General features: G+C 46.5%; 1 protein-coding gene across 1 annotated transcript; it reads right to left on the bottom strand.

The window, feature by feature from the left end:
- Positions 1–886: 886 nt before the first annotated feature.
- Positions 887–15536, bottom strand: CCNE2 (cyclin E2; the record flags this gene model as incomplete). The annotated part of the gene is made up of 11 exons (XM_080339089.1): positions 887–1000; positions 1432–1586; positions 2398–2509; positions 3319–3453; positions 4205–4300; positions 5571–5717; positions 8641–8776; positions 13245–13396; positions 15088–15144; positions 15321–15429; positions 15523–15536. The coding sequence occupies 11 exons, from the start codon at positions 15534–15536 to the stop codon at positions 899–901; spliced, it is 1215 nt and encodes a 404-aa protein (XP_080195215.1). The 3' UTR covers positions 887–898.
- Between the last annotated feature and the right edge of the window lie 5938 nt (positions 15537–21474).

Below are 21474 nucleotides of genomic sequence, written 5' to 3'. Positions count from 1 at the left end.
CTTCATCACAGAAGTGATTCAGAGGTAGTGAATATCCCAAGGAAAACACAGTAGTTAATGCTGTGCAGAAACACTCATAAAATACAACTCCACAGTTAGTTTAAAATACTGTTCCTATGACTTGAGTGGTTGTAGAATACCAGCAGCTCACTTTTTTCCATACCCTCTCCAGTTCTTGTTGTTTGTTCCTCTTGAAAGTTGGTGGCTGGGTCTTATAGAACAGAACTCCTTCCTTCAAGGACTGCACTTCTTCCAGTTACAGGGTCTTTGCTTGTACTCTTGCTTGAGGTCAGTGATTCACTAGAACTGAAGTTTACAGCAGCCCTAAGGGGCCATCTTAAATTCATCAGCCTCCTGTGGAGCTACAATGTGATACAGGGCTGGCTACACTGTCCTGCAAGGGCAGAGTGGTTTGAGAAAAGTAAACTGTAATACTGCACCTGAGCTCATGGGTGGCTAACCGACCTTACCAAGAAAAGAAAAAAAAGGTCAAGAAGAGGTCCTATGTACAAGCTGGCATTAAGGTTTCCTGGGTGGCTAGCCTGAGTTGAAGCAAGTTTGACATGTAGGTTGAGTGGACAAACTTGGCTACTCAGCCATGTTTAAAAAGTTTTGAAATTCATAAGTTAGGAATAGTCAGAGTTGAACTAATTCATGTCTGAGAATGGACCAAAGTAGCCCAGGCTCCTGTGATAGCATGGAGGGATGCTTGGTCTAGATCTTGGATCAAGTCTGCAGGGGGACACTGGTCTCAATTTCCAGCTGCTGCTCTGTTGGATGCTGCTTTTACTGCCCTAGTCTCAAGTAGCAGTAAAGAGCATGAGTCACCTTTAGTGTGGTCTTGTTCTGAAGCACCAAGTCCTGTTCCTGAAACTTTGTGATGTTTGTTGTCCTTATTTCACTTCTTCTCTGTACTTTTGGGAGGTGTTATTATTCCTCCTGTTGAAACAGGTGATAACTGACCTGGGGCAGTAGATGCTGCTCCACTGTTAACTTCTTCCTGTGTGTTAGGGGAGGAAGAAGACAGTCAATATCTGTGACAAGATGTACTTTTTTTGTTTCACTAGTATATCTCAGCAGTGCTTCCTCCCCCTGCCAGTACAATTCAAGTACTCCAGAATTAAGATAATGAATTAAAACAAGAAAGCAATGTTACACGACAAGGTAAAGATTATTATCTTTTAAACACTTCACCAGTACTTCTAATCCAAGTCTTTGCTTATGGCTTCTGAGTGTTACGATAAAACAATTTTAGTTTATAGCATCATCAAGCAGGGGCAAGAAACCCAAGGCTGGGCACTGCTGGCCATGCTGGCTGAGGTGAGCCAGGCCTGCTGAGAGCAGGAAAGTGCTGGGGCAGTGCTGGCTCCCTCAGGCAGAGGGGTCTGTAGTGCGTTCCCAACTGCCCAAACAACTCCACAGCCCACCTACCAGCATGTCCAAGTAGTTTGTGTGTGTTTGGATGTTATGTCGATCTTCTACTGCAACCTTCTTAAAGTTCTTCAGCTTCACAGGGACTTTTTTGGCCACGTTTGCAAAGGGAACCATCCATTCTACACACTCTGAAATGCTGTCCCAATCTAAGCCTGGAGGGTAGAACACAGTAGTATATTTGGAAATCATGGGGGAGTTGCGCAGTGTTCCAATATGGTCATAAATTTAAAAATAACAGTACATAATACTGCAGATAAAATTTCAGAAACATCTTCCCGGAAACTTCTAGCATTTCCTTGTGCTCATTACTCAAAAGTGTTGTGACACAGTGGGGGTGAGCACAGGTCTCAGCAAAGCAGCTTTGCAGCTATGAGGGTTCCTGTTGCTTATCGGGGGAGGCTGAACTGATTTTTTTTCAGCTTGAGCACAAAATTTGGTTCACACTATAAAAACATACACTATTGTCACAGTCCCTTATGGCAACACACAAGTGCTGAGCTTAGTTCAAGGTGAGGGCTTTTTCAGTTCATAAGGGACAGGCTGGTAGAATTAGCAGAAAGGTTAATTGAATGCTTCTGGCAGACAAGGATGACTGCTTGGTAACTACATTTTAGGAGAAAAAGCACCCAAATAATTTGTAGCTAACAGCTCCCTAAACAACAAATTCACAGAGCAGCAATATTAGCCCAAAAGCAAAGATAAATCTGCATCATTTCCTTGGCTAAGATCATGCTTCTGGAAGTGTTTCCTTCTTTTTTGAGTCTTTGTAACATTTTAAATAGTGATAGGAAGAAGTGAAACGAGGAAAAAGAACTCCCACAGAACAGAAGAACAAAGTTCATGCTCACATAGCTTTTGCTCTTTGGCAGCCAGGTAAACTGGTACACTATTAGCAGCCTGAGGCATCTAACAGCTTTCACAATTTTCTGCCTAACAAGACCAAGCTTTACAAAGGCTTCTTACCTGAAGCTTTCTGAACTACTTCAATTGAGGTATAGTGGCAGAGCGCTGCAGCAGCTAGTGTTCTGTACTGGAAGTCCAAAGAATTCACATCCAGAATACACAGGTCTAAGAGCTGAAGAAATAAAGAGGGGAGAAAATTTTAACCAGATGCTACTTCAGTATTAGTATTTAGTATATTAGCTGTCTCAGAAACTGCAAGGTATGCAACAGCCTACACACTATAACATGGCTGACCTTTCTAGCATCAGATGCATGCATCTAATTTATTTTTGGCACCAATTTCAGTTAAAGTGGGTCTTACCTAGGCATGACACACATCGATTTGCATTTTTACCAGTAACATGCAAGACACTTTGCTTGGACAGATGCAAATGTGCCTTCTCTTAACAGAGCTTCAGGAAGGTGTTTTCTTAAAATACAACCCAGCAGCTCAGTGGCTTAGACCAGTCTGCTCTTCAGCAAACCTCTCTGAGGTTGGACACAACACATGCCCATAAAAATGGAAGCCCAGTAGTCAAAACACTTCTCAGACTGCCTTCTAGGCAAATACACAGAAATGCTGTTACAGATAATACAGGTAAAAACAGTTAACTGTCCTAAATTATCTTAAATCATCCACCCTCAGAGCTGTTGCCACTGCCTGCTATTTGCAGACTGCTGTAGTGATTAAAAAGGACGGATTTTTATTTTTCCAGTGTACGGAAAAGTCTTAAAATACGTGAAAGCAGAGAAACAAACACATGGGTGGTTCCCCTCAAAGCTGAATATGATTCTCTGACAGTCAAACTTGCACATTCCCTAACAAAGTGACAGGTGAGGTAGAACGAGGACATGCATTTTCTGAATCAGTTTTTTGAGCATAGTGTTCAATTGTGCTTTAATCACTCCAAAGAGCAATTTTTAATATAGTTTACAACCTACCTGTGCTATCTGGATGAATTTTTCCTGAGAATACTGAGGTAGCAGCACTTTTGGAACATCCTTTAGCGCATCCACTTGAAGATAGAGGTTCAGCCAAGAGATGATTGTCACTGGACAGAGTTCCCATTTTAAAGCCTGTGGATATTAAACAAACAGTTTAGCACAGAAGGGCAGTTCTGCGCCCTGATCTCTTTTCCCATCCTGTTCCACGTTTGCTCAGTTTATTGGACAGATCCTGGGAAGATGCTAAAGATTATGTACAATTTCAAATACAAATACTCGATTTAGATTTCATTCTCACTGTTTTTTGTACAGGCTGCGTTACGATCAGCACAAAAATGTGTCTATCTCAACCCCCTTCCCTGTGCCTGCGCAGTTGGATCTTACGTATCCTCCCCACTCAGAAGCTGGGAAAGCAGCGGATTTCCCCTGAGTCTCCAGGCTGCCTGCCTGAACCTGCAGCCACTATTGACTAACAAAGAATAAATGTAGGAGTTCTGTGATGGTAAAGGTGGATCCTTTCCCACACAAGGAGCACTGGGTAGTGTCAGTTCTTTGCCTGCTCTCCTAGTGACCCCTGTTCCTGGCCAACAAAAGACCCTGGTGGCAAGTGCAACACCTTGCAGCAACAGCCTGCGGGGCTGTACCTATCAAGAGCCTTCACTTCCCTACAAGCAAGAGAACCCTGTCCTTTTCTAACAGACACAGACTTCACCCCAGCCAGGGCCTTTAGAAGTCTGCTGTACATACAATGGAGCCTTCACTGTTCTGCAGAAAGAGGGACATACTGAACGTGTTCCTTTTCTAAGCTGATAAATAACATCAGAACACAAGGTTCAGCTGGACAGTCTCTCAACAAGCACTTAAAACACAGCAAAGTTATTACCTTTAACATAATGAGTTCCATTCTTACAATATCATCTTCACTGCAAGCACCATCAGTGACGTAAGCAAATTCCTGTATTTTAGGAGCGTAGATTTCCTTTAAAGGGAGGGAGAGGAAAAGTGAAGATTCTAGTGTCTTACAGTTCTAAGAAAGCTGGAGAAGATACTGGCAAATACTTTCAGTCCATATTGGCACATTAACATTTCTTACGCAAGAACAGTCTTTTTCTTATTATATGATGTGACTTGAATCTTACAACTTGAGGAGATACTAAAACCAAGCAGGTTATACATTGTCTGTTGTAAAACACAATAGATCTATTGCAACTTTTTTAGCTCTTGGGGAAATAAATGCTGACCAAGCAATCAGAACAGCCTTCCGTTTATGCCACTTTCTACTCAGCTATTCCACTTGATGTAAAAACATACACCATCATTAATTCATGTACAGCGCCCTGTGGTGTTACAGAAAAGGCTTGCTGGTTGCAGGTTATGCACAATGTTAGTCAGTGCTGATATAGTTTTATTGATTTTAAAAAAGCTAGAAAAAGATGAGAAAAAAATCCCATAGCCACTGTAGCTGGCAAAATTCGTGGTGCAGGGGTAGTTAACAAAGAAGTTTGCCAACCCAGTCGTGCCACTTGGGGCCACATGTAGGTAGGTGTGTTAGCAAAAGAGAACTTTCCAGCAGAACTGCTTCTCTACCTGCTGGCTCCACAGCCTGATGCCCCACACACTTCCTTAGGACAAACAATTGCTTGTAGCACAGTGCCTTGGCCTTAGGAACAACAGCTGGATCGAGGGGGTTCCAAGTATAAAGATTCAATATCCCAAATTTTCCTCTAGCCTATCATGACTTACAAAAGGAGACTTAAAAAAATATGCTCTGTGCTGACAGATGTAGTGTGCAATGTAGTGCATCACCACCCCTGCACAGATTACGTTATCTTTAAAGGAGAAAAACCTCCACTAAATGGATTTACAGAGATATCAGCCTGATGTACAGGCAGTCTGAGACAGCCTTGGTTTTGTTCGAGTCCCACACCCATTCCTGAGATTGTTTGCCAGTTGCTGTATATTTGGAAAAAGACAAAACAAAACAAAACTACTCCTAGCACATTTGCATACCTTTTAAGTTTTTGTGGTCTCCTTCCCTGCTGCTAAGGAAAGGGAGGACAAAGACTACACTCCAAGAGATTGACATATACACAACTGAAGGAAGAGAAAATAAATTCCCCTTCTGACCTTCAGTGTTGTATGTACACCATCAAGTCCAAAGGGTTCAGAGAGAATAAATAAATATGTTATCACTGTCTTTTTAGTTACTACAAACTTAATATCCTCCTCCCCATAACAGAGTTTCTTACCTCAAGTTTGGAGGCAATGAATAATGAGGTAATTCCTATGAGCTGAAGCATGCTCTTGTTAATGTTCTTTTGTGTCAACATGAATCTATCAAAAAAGTCTTGAGCTAGGTAGAAGGTTTCCCTGTGGAGTGCATACACCTCACATACCTACAAACAGGAAGAAAAAAAAAAACCCAAACAGTTCAGATTTCTATTAAAATACTCTGTGTACACACATTGGAGTATTCAGGTTTTAACAGTGAAACACAGTATGCACGATTTGATCTCTGGCATGTACTAACTATCCAAACCATCACACACCTGGGTGTGTTAGGATGTAGTGGTTAGTATGGGACTGGGAAAAGTATTTCCCATGCTCCCACCTAACTATGGATTGGCTATGATGCACTAACATACTCCCAAAGTATACTTTTTTGAATCTAAATAGCATTGTTTTCCTAAAAACAAGTACAATTTTCACAGTATCACAGTATATTTGAGATTGGAAGGGACCTCAAAAGATTATCTAGTCCAATCCCCCTGCTGGAGCAGGAACACCTAGGTGAGGTGGCACAGGAACATGTCCAGGTGGGTCTTGAATGTCTCCAGAGAAGGAGACTCCACAACCCCCCTGGGCAGCCTGTTCCAGTGCTCTGTCACCCTTACTGAGAAGAAGTTTTTTCTCAAATTTAAGTGGAACCTCTTGTGTTCCAGTTTGATCCCATTACCCCTTGTCCTATCATTGTTTGCCACCGAGAAGAGCCTGGCTCCATCCTCGTGGCACTCACCCTTTATATATTTATAAACATTAATAAGGTCACCCCTCAGCCTCCTCCAAACTAAAGAGACCCAGCTCCCTCAGCCTTTCCTCATAAGGGAGATGCTCCACTCCCTTAATCATCTTCGTTGCCCTACGCTGGACCCTCTCCAGCAGTTCTCTGTCCTTCTTGAACTGAGGGGCCCAGAACTGGTTTTCTACCAAAAGAAGAAAGGCTCATTGAGGGAAAAAAAAACCCAACCAACCAACCAACCACACAATAACAGCAACCAACCACTAATTTGCTTGATTAAGAATACTCTGGGCTCAAGCCTCAAGTTGAAGTCACCAAGCAGATCCTCCCTGTATTCCTAGTAGGTCTGTTCCAGGGCAGCACCTCTGGAAAGCTCTAAAGTCTGTGGCTGTACAGCAGGTAAGCCTGGAAGCTCCTGCCAGCGGGGGCTCTGCTGGCAAGGCAGGAACACAGCCCCTCGGGCACAGACAGCCCTGTGAAACGGGAACAAAACTGCCAGAGCGACCATCTGCTCCACACAGCTCCCTTGGCAGCGAAAAGGTTTAATACTTGCATTGTATCAAAGTGGTTCAATTGCCGGTTCAACAAAAAAGGAAAGGAGACTGCCTGGGCCTGGAGAGCCTATGCAGGGGCCTACTCTTTCCTCTAATCTCTAAGTGAATTTGGGTGGGTCTACCACGACTCCAGCTTATCTGCAACTCTGTATCCCTTCCACAGCTAGAAACTAGTTAGATATCTATAAATTACTTACAATCTACCTATGGTCAACAGGAAATTATATCCAAGAAATAGATCCCAAATCCAAGCTTCCTGCCCTACTTCATTATTTCAGTTTGATACAAAATCTCACTTTTAATAATTATTTCCTAAGATAAGGTTGAAAGGCCATTTGCAAATTAAAACCCTTCCTGATCACCAAAAATGCAAATGGTTGGCGGTAACACCACAGTCTATTCTTTTAGACGTGGTCTAATATTTGCCAACTGATGTGGTAAAATGTACAGGCCCACCCATGAATAAATGGCACAATTTGTATGAAAGTGTATTGGCCCGACATAAGTAATAATGCTTAGTCACGTTAAAAGGCATGTCAGTTATGATGTTACAGAAGAAAATGTTACGAGCTACTGGACAACTCAAAATCACCGGGATTTTAGTGCACTGTGGCATACAGAACCACTGATCTGGGCAGCAACAACAAGGCCCTTGTTGACATTCTTGTTTGGAAATTCGATTATTTTCTGAGGTCAAGATTTTTTTTTAAAAAAGCACCAAAATACAGTTTAATGCTGGTATGTAAATTACACACTAGAGGAAGCAGTGAAGTACACAACCAAAGTAGCTTCATATTCACCATGTATTTTGGGGGAAAACTAGAGCCAAACGCTCCTCTCCTCTCCCTTGAAATTCCCTGCTATTAGCACTGTCCCATCAAGACAGCAAGATGCCACCAACATCTGCTTCCCCCGAGTACTTGTTATGGAATCGGTAAACCCGCAAGGTCTCTTCTGCTGAGGGGCAAGGGCTGCATGAGTCAAAGGTTGCTTTTGGCAGAGGTGACTGAATGTGCTCAGCATAGAGTTCTTGGAAACGCCTCCAGAACATAGTTCTCTATTTACAACACCGCTACTCCTTCGCGCAGGCTGCCAAGACGGAGAGCTTCCATTTTGTTTGACAACTGGAATAGTCTGAAGTACAGTAATTAGACTGGAATATGGATATGATTTATTTGAAATCTTTTTCAAATACAAACCTGTCTACAACAAGAACCTTCAGATGTCAGACACAAAAGCACTACTTTCCTCTGCTCTCTCTCTTCATAGAGTAGAATTAAAAGTTCACTAATTAATCAGAAAATAGTGTTAGAGGCAGACATTTAAGAGATCTTGATGTAGATGTGCGTAATAATTCAAGTCCTCAAGACAGACGCAGTTGTCTCATGACTTAGATACAGTCTACGATGTAAAGTTAGAGCTCCATAACTAATCTGTCCATAGCAATTTCAATACAAGTGTCTCAAAATTAGATTTCTCCTCTTCCCAGAAAGTGGTATGGCAAGCACAAAAATTAAGTGCTGTTGCTGACTGCCCTGTGTGGAAGGTTCAGCATCTCCCGTCAGGCAAGACTGAACGGAGCTCACCCAGAGGATCAAAAGTAGTAACTTGTAACCCCTTTGTTGCAAACTTGTTTTATAATTTATCATTACAGTACATTTGGCTATTAGATCTTTATGTAAAACTGCGCTTTTATCTGCCTGCTCCATAGACATAACACGCAGCAAAGTAAATGAAAGAACGCACCTCTAAGAGCCAGTCTAACAGTATCGATCTCATGTGAGGCTGCAAACTGGAATGTAGTGATGTGAAATGTTTGCAATGAGCATATCTGTTCTCCTTCTTCAGGATATTGAGCCAGACATCTTTGGAGTTTCCCCAGCTACAGAAAAAGGTTACACAAAGCATTGTTAAGTATATGTACTTTCACAAAAGGAGTATAAAAACATTATTTATTGTTTACAGAAATTCAGGAACAAAAAGAAAACTCCGGCATACTAAAAGATCATTATGGTAATTAGAAAACTGCAGGTATACTTTGAACACTTTACATCATCACAACAGCAGTTTGCCAAGATCATCAGCAAGTCCAGTTTTACAGAATAGACAAAAAACTGAATGTGTGCATCCCAAAAAGTTGCACATACAAGCAGTTTCCTAGTTTGCCTAGTTAGGTGGCTGTCCAGAGAGCAAGATAAAAACCAAACACTCCCCATTGAAAAAAAGGAAAGTAAAAAAAAACCAAACAACAAAACACCCCACTCCCCAAGAAACACAAAATATACACAAAGTTGTCTGTGTTGGTTTGAGAAATACATTTACAGATGGTGTTTAAAAGTCACTTATCTATCCCTTTTCTAACCTACCTTGAGGCTCAGAAACAGGCTATTGTGAGAAAAACAGCAGGCAGACGGGACACATGGTATGGAGGATTCCATGTCCTCTCTCCACCTGACTGAACAGGGTGACTTAAGGGATAGGGGACAATGATGACAAGTTCCTGCCCAGTGTGACTACCTCACCTTCCCAGGTGCCCTGTAGAATAAGTATAAGGCTTTGGCAAGTGGAACCAAAAATTAACAAGGACAATGGTTAATCTGGCTTAGAGGTGTTGCTGAGGTCAAGTCGGCCTACAGCAAGACACCTATCTCAAAACTGCTTCCATAAAGAAAAAAAGACGGGTCGTTGTCATCAAGATGGCTTATGAAGGGAACAGAAGGCCCAATATGCAGACTGGACCCACTTCTCAAGGAAGTCTGCTGTCTTCCTGGGGCCTGGGTTAAAGATGAGAAGAAAAAACTTCTCAGCCTGGTACAGCTCTCAGGTTGTTACCCATTCTTGATTTTTCAGGTAGGCAGCAATGAAGTTGCAACAAGAAGTTCAAGAGCAATCAAGAGAGACTTCAGGGCTTGTGGATGATTGGTTAAGGGATCAGGAGCACAAGTAGGGTTCTCCTTCGTCTTTCCAGTTGCAGTGAATGACAAGGGAATATACAGGAAGATGCAGCAAAACAACAGCTGGCTCTGAACTTGGTGTCACGGGCACAATTTTGAGGTTTTTTTTACACAACACCCAAGCCTGCTGGCAATAGACAGAGTACACTTGTCTCAAAGCAGGAAAAGGATCTTTGCACAGAAGTTATCAGGGCTCACTGAAAGAGCTTTAAACTAGATTTGAAGGGGGAAACAGATAAAACCAGGCTCACTAGACATAAGCCTGAGTGCAATATGGCAATATTTGAGGATGGTATGCAAGTGAGGCCCTTCAGTCTGCCGTTTCTGTGCAGGTAGGGGATGGAGAGCTGTGTGGTAGCAAAGACACAAAGGTTATTGATGTGTTAGAAACCATGGAAGTGCCTGAGAATGGTCATGTAAGAATTAGGGCTTCTTTCCCCAGAAAGATGGTGGGATCAGTAGCCCAAATGAAGTGCATCTACACCAATGCACACAGCATGGGCAACAAACAAGAGGAGCTGGAAAGCCATTGTGCAGCAGAAAAACTACAATATAGTCACTATCATGGAAACATGGTGGAATGACTCTCACAACTGGAGTGCTACATTAGATGGCTATAGACTCTTCAGAAGGCACAGGCAAAGAAGGAGAGGAGGTGGGGTAGCCCTGTATGTTAGGTAGTGTTTTCACTGTCTAGAGCTTGATGATGGTGACCAACAGGGTTGAGTGTTTACAGGTAAGAATCAGGGGGGACAGAGAACAAGGCAGATAGATCACAGTGGGAGTCTGTTACAGACCACCCAACCAGGATAAAGAGGCTGACAAAATATTCCATAAGCAGCTGGTAAAAGTCTCAGAATCACTAGCCCTTGTTCTCATGAGGGACTTCAAATTACCAGATGTCTGCTGGAAATACAACACAGCAGAGAGGAAACCGTCCAAGAGGCTCCCGGAGCTTGCAGAAAACACCTTCCTGACACACCTGGTAAGGGAACCAACTAGGGAAGACGCCCACTGGACCTGTTGTTTGCAGAGAATGACTTGTGGGCCATGTGATGGTTGGAGGCCACCTTGGGCACAGTGATCATAAACTGATAAAGTTTTCAGTTCTTGGAGAAGGAGGGTGGTCAGCAGAACTGCTACCTTGGACTTCCAGAGGGCAGAGTTTGGCCTGTTTAGGAGCCTTGGCTGACAGAGTCCCTTAAAAGGCAGCTCTGAAGGGCAAAGGAGTCCAGGAAGACTGGTCACTCTTTAAGAAGGAAATCCTGAAGGTGCAGAAGCAAGCCATTCCCATGTGCCAAAAGATGAGCCAGCAGGGAAGACCAGCCTGGCTGAACAGAGAGCTTTGGCTGGAACTCAGGAAAAAAATGAGAGTTTAACCTTTGGAAGAAGGGAGGGGTAATTCAGGAGGACTACAAGGATGTCATGAGGTTGTGTAGAGAGAAAATTAGGAGGGCCAAAGCCCAATGAGAACTTAATCTGGCTACTGCCACAGAAGACAAAAAATGTTTCCATAAATATATGCACAACCAAATGAAGACTAAGTTTACTCTCTTTATCAGTGATCTGGACAAGGTGATCAAGTGCACTCTCAGTAAGTTTGTAGATAACATCAAGTTGGGTGGGAGTGTTGATCTGCTTGAGGCCAGGAAGCCTCTACAGAGGGATCTGGACCAACAGGCTGAGGCCAATCGTATAAGGTTTAACAAGGCCAAGTGCCAGGTCCTGCACTTGGGTCACAACAACCCCAGGTAACACTACAGATTCAGGGAAGAGTGGCTGGAAAGCTGCCCAGCAGAAAATGACCTGAGGGTGTTGGTTGGCAGCCGGCTGAACATGAGCCAGCAGTGTGCCCAGGTAGCCAAAAAGGCCAACAGCATCCTGGCTTGTATCAGCAGTAGTGTGGCCAGCAGGACTAGAGGAGGGATTGTCCGCTTGTACTCAGAGCTGGTGAGGCCTCACCTTGAATACTGTGTTCAGTTTTGGGCCCCTCACTACAAGAAAGACACTGAGGTGCTGGAAAGAGTTCAGAGAAGGGCAAAGAAGCTGGTGAGGGCTCTGGAGCACAAGTCTCATGAGGAGCAGCTGAGGGAGCTAGGGCTGTTTAGCCTGGAGAAAAGGAGGCTGAGAGGAGACATTATCACTGTCTACAACTACCTGAAAGGAGATTGTAGCATGGAGGGTGTTGGTCCCAGGTAACAAGTGATAGGATGAGAGGAAATGTCCTCAGGTTGTGCCAGTGAAGGTTTAGATAGGACATTAGGAGAAATGTCTTCAAAGAAAGTGTTGTCAGGCATTTGAACAGGCTGCCCAGGGAAGCAGTGGATTCACCTTTCCTGGAGGTGTTTAAAAGATGTGTAGATGGTTTACTGGTGGACTTGGCAGTGTTAGGTTAACAGTTGGACTGAATGATCTTAAAGGTCTTTTCCAAACAAAATGATTCTATGAATAATGTGGCTTGGTTTTAATTTGTAATTATTGTTACTATGAATTTATGTGAGTTTTTTCTTAAATATAATTCAAATCCTACAGTTTCTAAAGGAGACAGCATGCTAATCAATATAATGCTTATTTCCTACTGAAATTGTTGGAGTTATCTATTTATCTCTACCCAAGCAGAAGCAGAGAGAGATTAAGTAGACCTGATCACTGGCATCACCTTCAAATTCTAACCCAGATCATTTCCATTCTGCTGCCATCATAAGTTAAAAGCTGGAGAGATACTTGCTTGTTTAATGCACAAGTCTCCCCCTTTTAAGTGGGCAGACACTACTATGATCTTCCTGCAGCAGTTCAGAAAGCATGAAAAGGCAGGAGACAGTAAATAAAACTCAGCTCATCAGAAAGGATGGAGCTCAGCTTTACCGGATGCCTATTGGCAAGAAGTAAACATCAAGGATTAAACTTACATGGAATTCTGTATCTGAACACATCGTTGGTAACCAGCAGTTTCCAACAACTTGCTAAAAAACAATTTAGTCAGCTAATCTATTCCTCTGCAGAAGTTAAAATTTCTGGAACTGTAACTGCACCAAGCTTAAAGAAAATTTTGCTTAGTATTTTTTTTGCCACTCAATTCCAATAGCACTGAAAGAAGTTAGTTTAATCATGATATGCCTCTTAACCTCTTAGAGTGTCCAGTTTTAAGCTATAAAAGGACAGCTCTGAAAGGAGAAAATTATCTGCCCAGTGTGTCTGTATAAGATCAGGGAGGAAAAAATCCTACAGAATTTCTGTCTTTTTTTGGACATCAAATTGTTGATGATGAGGAGACAAGCAGAAGTACAGGTTGAATACTGCCCACTATTATACAAACACAATAAAACAAAAGATTTTACTACAGTAGTTCAGCATATTTCATAAAACATCAACAACTGCTGTATCTGGTAAACTTACTTGAGTTCTGGCAAAGGTGATGGATTTATGAAGAGGTTTCTGAACCTGTATTTTTTGAATCTTGAAAAGTCAGTGGTTACTGATTCTTTGTGAGGTGTTTCAATAATTATGCAAGGCGAGATGCCTCCTGTTATCGTGGGCGGCCAACAACTCTGCAACATAAACAAGGTATCTTTTAAATGCTGATTTTACTATGAGAGGAAGAAAGGCAAGAAGTAGATTACAGTCACAACATAGTAATATGTAATGTATGTTAGTCTTTTTGGACCTCGGCATCAATTCAAGTACTGAAACCAAGAAAGAGAGACATTAAATGTCAAAGCCTTTCGTATTCAAGATAGAACATGTATAAACAAATTTGACAAATTTTGGAAACTCAGGTTTGAGGAAGACAACCATCTTTAGTGTATGATCGCACAAGTAACTTGTCCATTGCTTGAGCTGCTCAGTCACAGTACATAGGGCAAAGGTACTCATTGCTACTGAAACACAGGACATGTGGTTGCTGGTCGTATCTACTTATCTACTCAGGGGGAAAAGAAAGGAGAGGGTGGAGGTTCTACTGTCTCTCAGTGGAAATTCAGCAGCTTGTTATCTTCCAATTAAGCACTCCAGAGAGGAGCCACCCAGCTCAGCTCCAGAGCTAGATATCCACTGAGCAAGCAGAAGCTGTGAACTTTTTCTCAGCCTGCCAATGCCAAATACAGGATGCAATGACTCAAAGGGAGAAGAACCCAGAGCTGTTCATGCAGAAAGCTTCAAAGAATGAATTCTAGATTACTTTAGTTAACTCTGTACTCCCAGAGTGAAGTTACCTATTCCAGCAGAACTGATCTTAACAGCACACAACCACAAGAAGAGGGAGATCCTGCTCCTTCTCTCCTGTGATCTTCACTGCCCCTTCCTTCTTTTGTCAGCTCTGATACTTGTCAAACCCTCTCTTAGGTTGATTGAACCCACTAACCTGGCAGAACATGAACTCATTTTGTAGTGCCAAATCAGCAAGCTGAACCTACATATTTCTTCATTTAAAGAGAACCAAAATGGAGCAAGGCAGGGGATGGAGTGTGTGGCCAGCTATAAAGGAAGGAAAGAAAGGAGAGCACGATTTCCCTCTTTTGGCAAAGGTAAGTTGTGACACACAGTTCCGCCCCAAGTACAGCTGACGTACTTACACAGCATTTTTCCCTACATAAAATTTGCAAAGACGACTTCACAACCAGAATTTTGCTTCAGCACAGTTGTTAGTCTCATTTGCTTTACAAACTGAACAACTGCAAACAGGATCGCTTGCAAGAGAAAGTTACATTATTTTACTAATCTTCTTTAAAATAAACAGCTGTAAAGTCCCTCAATCAAATTAGGATTGGCCTATGTTAGTTAAAACAGATTCCTAAATTGATTTAAACAATCAAAAGAACTGATAGATGTAAGTAAAGAGGGCCTGCATGGTTATGAGCCTTCTTAACTAAATGGCCGTGAAACCACACCTTAGGTTGAAACAAGTGCAATGATCTTGTTTAGACCTGCCTCTAGGCCTTACCTGCTCTGCATGTGGAATTATTCTGAAATATCTGGTTTTATTCTCATTTTTACACCTAATCTTACTCTGCAGTGGTTTCCATATTGAAGGACCCTTTATCAACAAAAAAGCCATGTGTCCAAAAGGTGAAAACACATTAAAAGATGCTAAGGTGAAGAGCTCCCATAGCTTTTAATATCCGAAGACAGAAACTTTTCCTATTCAATACTTTCTAGTGTGGAATGCACAACTTCACACTCACCAACAAAAAACAGATGGACTCCCTTGCCTAGTTTGAACTAGTAATCAGGATTGAATTACCTTAATCTCATATTGATGCTTTTTTGCAATTTTCCCATCTTCTTTTTTCTTAATCTCCTGCTGAGAAGGGAGACACACATCAATGCACTGACAATGACCAGCACACTCACCTCTAAAGCTAAAGCAAACTGTTGTTACCCCTGCCCCACTTTCTAACTCAAAGATTTTCCCATCCAAATGCACTGAAGAACTCTCAATATTATTAAACTTTTCAAGTTGCCCAAACTGGTCACCTCTGCTGTTCTCTTTTTTCTGCTCTGAAGATGTTCTGTTGCCTGCAGTTCTTGTGGAGACTCTTCTTGACATGACAGTGGCTGCTGCTGCTTGGCTTGCAACCGGCTACTGCAAAGACCAAAAAGACATTAGACGTTAGCAAGCAGCAGTTGTTAGATGAATAAAGATAAGCTTGGTATATTACAATGCTTAACAGTTTACCTGCGTCTTGACATCTTCTTTGGGTTGGAAGATCTCTGCCTGGAACAAAGGAATAGCATAAGCTCAGTTAACTTATGCTCAAGAAGTTAGGACCAAGTTCCGCACTTTGCATCATAAGACAACTGAAATAGAAGGGCGCAAGCAAGGAATGCTCGAGCAAAGGACTCTGGCATTTAACCACCAGCAGTTCCACATGCTGCTGGCGGTTACGCCAGCACACAGGGACGCCCACATATGCCCGTGGGCAGTTTGGCTCAGGTGAGCTGGGCTTATCTGGCCATGGGGATGGGGCAGGGGGAGGACACGACTGTAAAGGAACATCTCCGACTCAAGAGGACGTGGGGAGGGGGGCTCTGTGAGGCTGTGACCCCCCCACACACACTCCCTCTGTACCCTGCCTGCTGCAGCCACCAGGCACCCACGCAGACACACGTTTTGCCGGTGCAGCGGCTCCCTCGGGGAAGATTTCACCACCGGCCCCCCACACCTGCCGGGCTGTGCCGTGCCGGGCCGGGCCGGGCCGCCCGCGCTCCCGCCGCGCCGGTTCCGCGCCAATTTGCAGAGAGCGGGGAGGCGGTGGCCTGCGCTGCGCCGCGCCGGGCCGGGCCGGGGGGCGGCTCGGCCAGCCCCGGGGCGCAGCGGGGGTCAGGTTGGGGGGCATCGCCGCTGCCCGCGATCGCTCTCCCTCCAAAAGCAGCCAAGCCGCCGCCTGCCGCCCTCCCCGCCGTGAGGCGAGGGGTGCTGAGGGGACGCGTGAGAGGGGCAGGGAGCAGGGCAGGACCGCGACACCCCCTCCCCCGCGCTCCCGCCTTGCTGCGAGCCAGGCTCCCTCCAAAACCTGAGGGGGAAGTCGGGGGTGGGCCCGCCGGGACGGCAGCCCCGCACAGGGGAACATCAACCCCCCCTCGCCCAGACACCTTCTCTCGGGGGGACCTCATATCAGGGAGGGATCCCACACAAGGTGGGGGACACCCCAGTGTCCCTCAGAGCGGGCTGGGGCCGGGACCCCTCAGAGATCAGGGGCTGTGAGGGGGTGTCCCCACAGGCGCCCTCCTCGCCAAGCTCTTACCCTACAGACCACGGCGCGGGTCAGCCGGGACCCGCCGGGGTGGGGTGGGGTGAGGGCGGGCGGCGCGGGCCGGCGATCGGGGTCAGCCCGCCAAGCGGCTCGGCCGGCTTCCCCGCCCCCACCGCGCCCGGCTCCCTCCAAAACCCAGCAGCCCGCTCCCCGCCACCCCCACGGGCCTTTCCGCCGCCGGGTGGCCCCGGGGTGGGGTGGGGGTGGGTAGGTGAGAGGCGATGGCGGGCTCCCGCCGACACCCCGGCCCGCCGCGCTGTCTCCCGCCGGCGGTGCCCGCCCGGGCCGTGGCCCCTCAGCGCGGCGTCCTGCAGCGCTGCCTGCCCCGGGCGGGAGGGCACCGCGGGCTGCCCCGGGCCGCGGGCGGACACCCACCCCCCCGCCCTCTCAGTCGCTCTCCCTCCAAAACCGTGCCCGGGCGGGCAGCCCGCCTCACCGCTCCCGCTCCCGGCCCGCGCCACTCCTCCGCGGCTGCGCCCCTTGCATCCCCCCACACCGGCACCAGGTCTGCCGGTACCGCCACCACCATTGCTACCGGTACTGCCGGCATCACTATCATAACTCACGGCACAACCATCATAACCCATGGCACCACCACCACCATTACCATCATCATCCGCACCATCATAACCACCACTACCATCCTCATCATCATCCGCAGCATCATCATCACCACAGCCACCGTGCCCCCCGCCTCCCATATCCCCATCTCCACCAGCGGGACCCCCGACCGCCACTCCCCGCGCACCTCTGTCGCTGCCGCCCGGGCCGCGCTGCTCAGCTGGCGCCGGCGCCAAGTCGCTATATAGCGCGGCCCGGGCCCGCGCTGCGCATGTGCGAGGGCGGCAGACAGCTCCCCCGCCCGCCGCCCTCCCTCCGCCAGCGCCCCACTCGCCCCAGCACCGCCCCTTCGCCCCGGGGCCGTCCCGGGCCCCGCGGCTCCCTCGTCCTCCGCCGGTGCTGGGACACCCCTGCGTCCCGCCCGCCGCGGCTCCCTTGGCGGAGGCGTCCCGGGATGAGAGCTGCCACCACCGCCGCCGCCCCGCAGGCAGAGCCACCCGCTGCCCCGTCCGCTCTCGCTCTCGCCCCCGCCCCGACGCCGCTGACGGGGCATCGCCGGCACCGCCATCCCGATCCGCTGCACCCGGCGCCGGGTCCGCGCCCCGCCGGGCGGCTCCGCCAGCGGTCCCGCGCGCCCGGCAGAGCGCATCCCGCCCGCCCCGGGGCGGGGCCGCCGCTCGCCCTGGCCAATGGGAGCGCGCGGCTCCGCGGCAACGTGCATCGGGCGGCGGAATGTAAACACGGCCCCGCCGCGCGCGCCCTGCACCGCCTCGCTCCCGCCGCGGGCCGAGGGCGGGGCGGCTCCTCCCGCCCGCCCGGGGGCTCCCGCCCGCCGCTCCTGTCAGCGGGGACGCGTTCCCCGGCACGCCGTGCGGCTGCGAGCGGCCCGCTGCCCGCCAGCGGCGCTAGTCGGGCATGTCAGCCCGCGGCCCCCCAGAGACACCCCGATTCTCACTGTGCCACCAGCCTCCTGACCCACCGACGCCTCGCTGCTGTGGGACCCTGACGTCCCCTGTCACGAGTGGGAGTGTCAGCCGGCTGCCCGTCACACCTCTCTCCCTCCGTTTCTGCAGCGTGTTTAACCACAGAGAAATTCACCCCAGCAGAGAACGGGCCTCCCTCAAGCACAGCTTCCATGGTCTCCCGTGGACATCCCGTGCCCACCGCCACCCCTCGGGGTCCCCCCAAGTCCTAGGCCAGCAGTACACAAGCACCCACCCTGCTACCCCCTTCTCCATTAGCAGACAGTGCTGAAGCTCACCCACAGTGCCAGGCACACCCGCCACTCGCTGGTGACATGGCTCAAGGTTTGCATGGAGTTTTCTCCATATCCTAAAAAAAAGAAAAGTCCACCCTGCCCCAAAATGAATCAAACCCTGCAGTCACATGTACTTAGCAATGTTTTGAGCACACCCTTCTCTATAAAACCCCCGTGGCAGGGGATGTGCTTGAAGGCAGGCCCCCACCTCAACACAGGGCACCTGCAGCCATTTTACTGATGAAAACCAGGCAGTACGGTCCCTCTCCTCTCCTACAGCACAGAGCACAAGTGCTGCAAAACAGCACGTCAGAAGCTGCAGCTGCCTTCAAGCGAATACACCACTTCTTCATCTTTTTCACTTCTGCTTTTTCTTTCCCCAAGTGTAACACTATTAAAGGGTAAACACTAGCTTTGCCTCCAAATACACATTAGCACAACTAAGCACAATAACCATGTTTTGGTGCTTACCTTCTCATAGTTTTGCCCTTTTAAAGGGAAAGAGAAAAAAGGCATCACAGCCCACCAAAGGCCGAGATGTTACGGTGGGGTCGCTAGCAACAGTTTAACAGGTAAGTAAGTTTTGGGCAGTGAGTCCTGGTTCTTATAGCTCCTGATGGAGTGGGGACAACTATTCCTGCAAATTTCAAGTAAAGCAGCATGCAGGCAGCTGCACAAGATGGATGTTGCAGTCACCCGGCATTCTCAGCTCTGCAAAATGCCTGTTCCAGTCCTTATAATGAAGAAAACCTGCTAGATGTGGCTTCACAGTATCACAGTATGTTTGGGATTGGAAGGGACCTCAAAAGATCATCTAGTCCAATCCCCCTGCTGAAGCAGGAACGCCTGGGTGAGGTTGCATAGGAACATGTCCAGGTGGGTTTTGAATGTCTCCAGAGAAGGAGACCCCACAACCCCCCTGGGCAGCCTGTTCCAGTGCTCTGTCACCCTTACTGAGAAGAAAAAAGACATTAAAAAATGCCCATACAAACCATTGTAATCTGTTCAAGCACATTAGCACTTAGAAACAATCTTTGTCAACTGCCTATATTGCACCAGCTCATTTCAGCTCATTTCAGAAAATCTTACTTATGTCATAGTTCAGGTTCAGCTCATTTCAGAAAATCTTACTTATGTCATAGTTCAGGTTGCCTAAAGGAGATGTAGCCTTCAGCAAGTAGCTCTGCTATTTGATCTCCACTGAAGTCCACCAGGGAGAGACATCCTGCTTTCCCTCACTCCACAGACTACAAAGAGAAGGTGGTCTGAATTTGGGCAAACCTGACCCAACGTTAACCTCAGACCTTTAACTGACTTGCTGAAGATTAAACCCTACTATGGGCAACTTGTTAAAAAGAAGTGAAACTTCATGAAGGGGCAAGCAGGAGAGGAGAGACAAAGTATCTTTTTCCCTAAAAAACCTCCAGCCCTCACAGATTTCCTATTAGGGCTTGCTCAGAAACAAATTCCGTGGCACACCATGAAAGGAGAGCACTGCAAAGACAATAGTAGCTAAAAATTGTATGGACTGGGTCTGCCACAACTAGGTCTCAGCACAAAGACTGTGACAACCCCACTTCTCATTTTCCACACCTTTGGATGTGACCTGCTGCATGTCGTGTGCCACCATATTTGTGGTTTTGCCTCAGTAGTGGAAAATGCATCAGGTCCTGTAAGCATTCTGCACCCTGCTAGCAACTTCTCCCATAAATTTTCAGCAATACAGAGAAAAAAAAATAAATCAGAGGTTAGTGCATAATAAAAGCCTGCTGCAGACAATGAAATTATCATTTTCATGCAAGCCAACACACTGACATTTTGATGTGGCAATAAAACTAAAGTGACTTGGTCCACACTGGGACATTTCCAAGTCAGTTAATACACAGTACATCCTCTTTCATTATATGGATGCCTCCTTAGGGGGAATGAGTGTAAAAGAGAAAATACTTTTAAGTTTCTTGAATTACACTACAACTATTAAGCAGCATTTGTGCTAGGATCTGCTAAGTCCTTTTAGATTAGTCTAGTGGTTTTCTTTTTTTTTTTTCCTCTTTTCTAGTTACCACTTCCAGCTATGCTCCAGAGAATGTGTGAAGCCCATTGGAAAGGCAGGAATTACAGTGCCTTCCTTACAAGTTTACACAGCTGAGGTTGTTTTCTTGGTTATCCTTTTATGGATCTCTGAAGGGGCCCAGGGTCTACTGGGGATCTATAAAGTACAGATTGAAAGCCATCAGGACAAAAACATTTACTAAGTGTGCTTAATGTTTCTCCCAAAGCTTCTGAATCCACCTGGTTGTTCCCAAGGATAGGAGCAGAATTTTGTTATAAACATTTGCACACAGGTCCACAGTGATCTAGGCACAAAATAACACAGATTATCACCCCCTGTATTCTTATCTTGATGCAGTAAATATTTCACTGTGGCCATTTGCTTGTGCTGCTAGGCTTTGTCCTTCGAGTCACAGCCATGTTGTCAGAACTGTTCTATAACAGTTAAGGAAAAGGCCTGCTCTAGGATTCTTGTGTGGATGAACTTCATTGTTTTTAAGGGGAGTTTTAAACTTATTTCATGCAGAATGACTCCAGCTACAGAGCCTAAGCAAAGCACCATTAAAGCTTTACACACCTCCTGAAGAAGAATCCTAGTAGGAAGTTGCACCCCTCCCAATCTTGGCTATGTTTAGGACACATCATGGACCCACCATAGCCCATCCCAAACTGCTCAGCATTAGCAGATATTTGATAAAGGTGTATCAACTAATTCAGCTGTTTGGTGATTTGTCATGAGCCACAGAAGCCAAATTCCTTTATCTCCTCCCCATTTAGTATATCTCCTATCTATCAGTCTCACACCACAGATGGAAGAGCTAGAGCTGAAATTCAGTGCTAGGAGTGGGCAGAGGTTTCCCCTTGTCTATGTCAGCCCCCCATTTCTTAATTGTGATCTAATTTTCTTTATTCATCTTGCAAAAACTGACATCTGTTGCCCATTAGGCACATGCCCCAAAAGCCTGAGGGCTGCTTCTTTCCCACCTCTTTCTGCCTCTACTAG

This window comes from Nesoenas mayeri (genome assembly GCF_963082525.1).
Source record: "Nesoenas mayeri genome assembly, chromosome: 2".
NCBI classification, from domain to species: domain Eukaryota; kingdom Metazoa; phylum Chordata; class Aves; order Columbiformes; family Columbidae; genus Nesoenas; species Nesoenas mayeri.
This window is presented reverse-complemented; position numbering and strand designations above follow the sequence as displayed.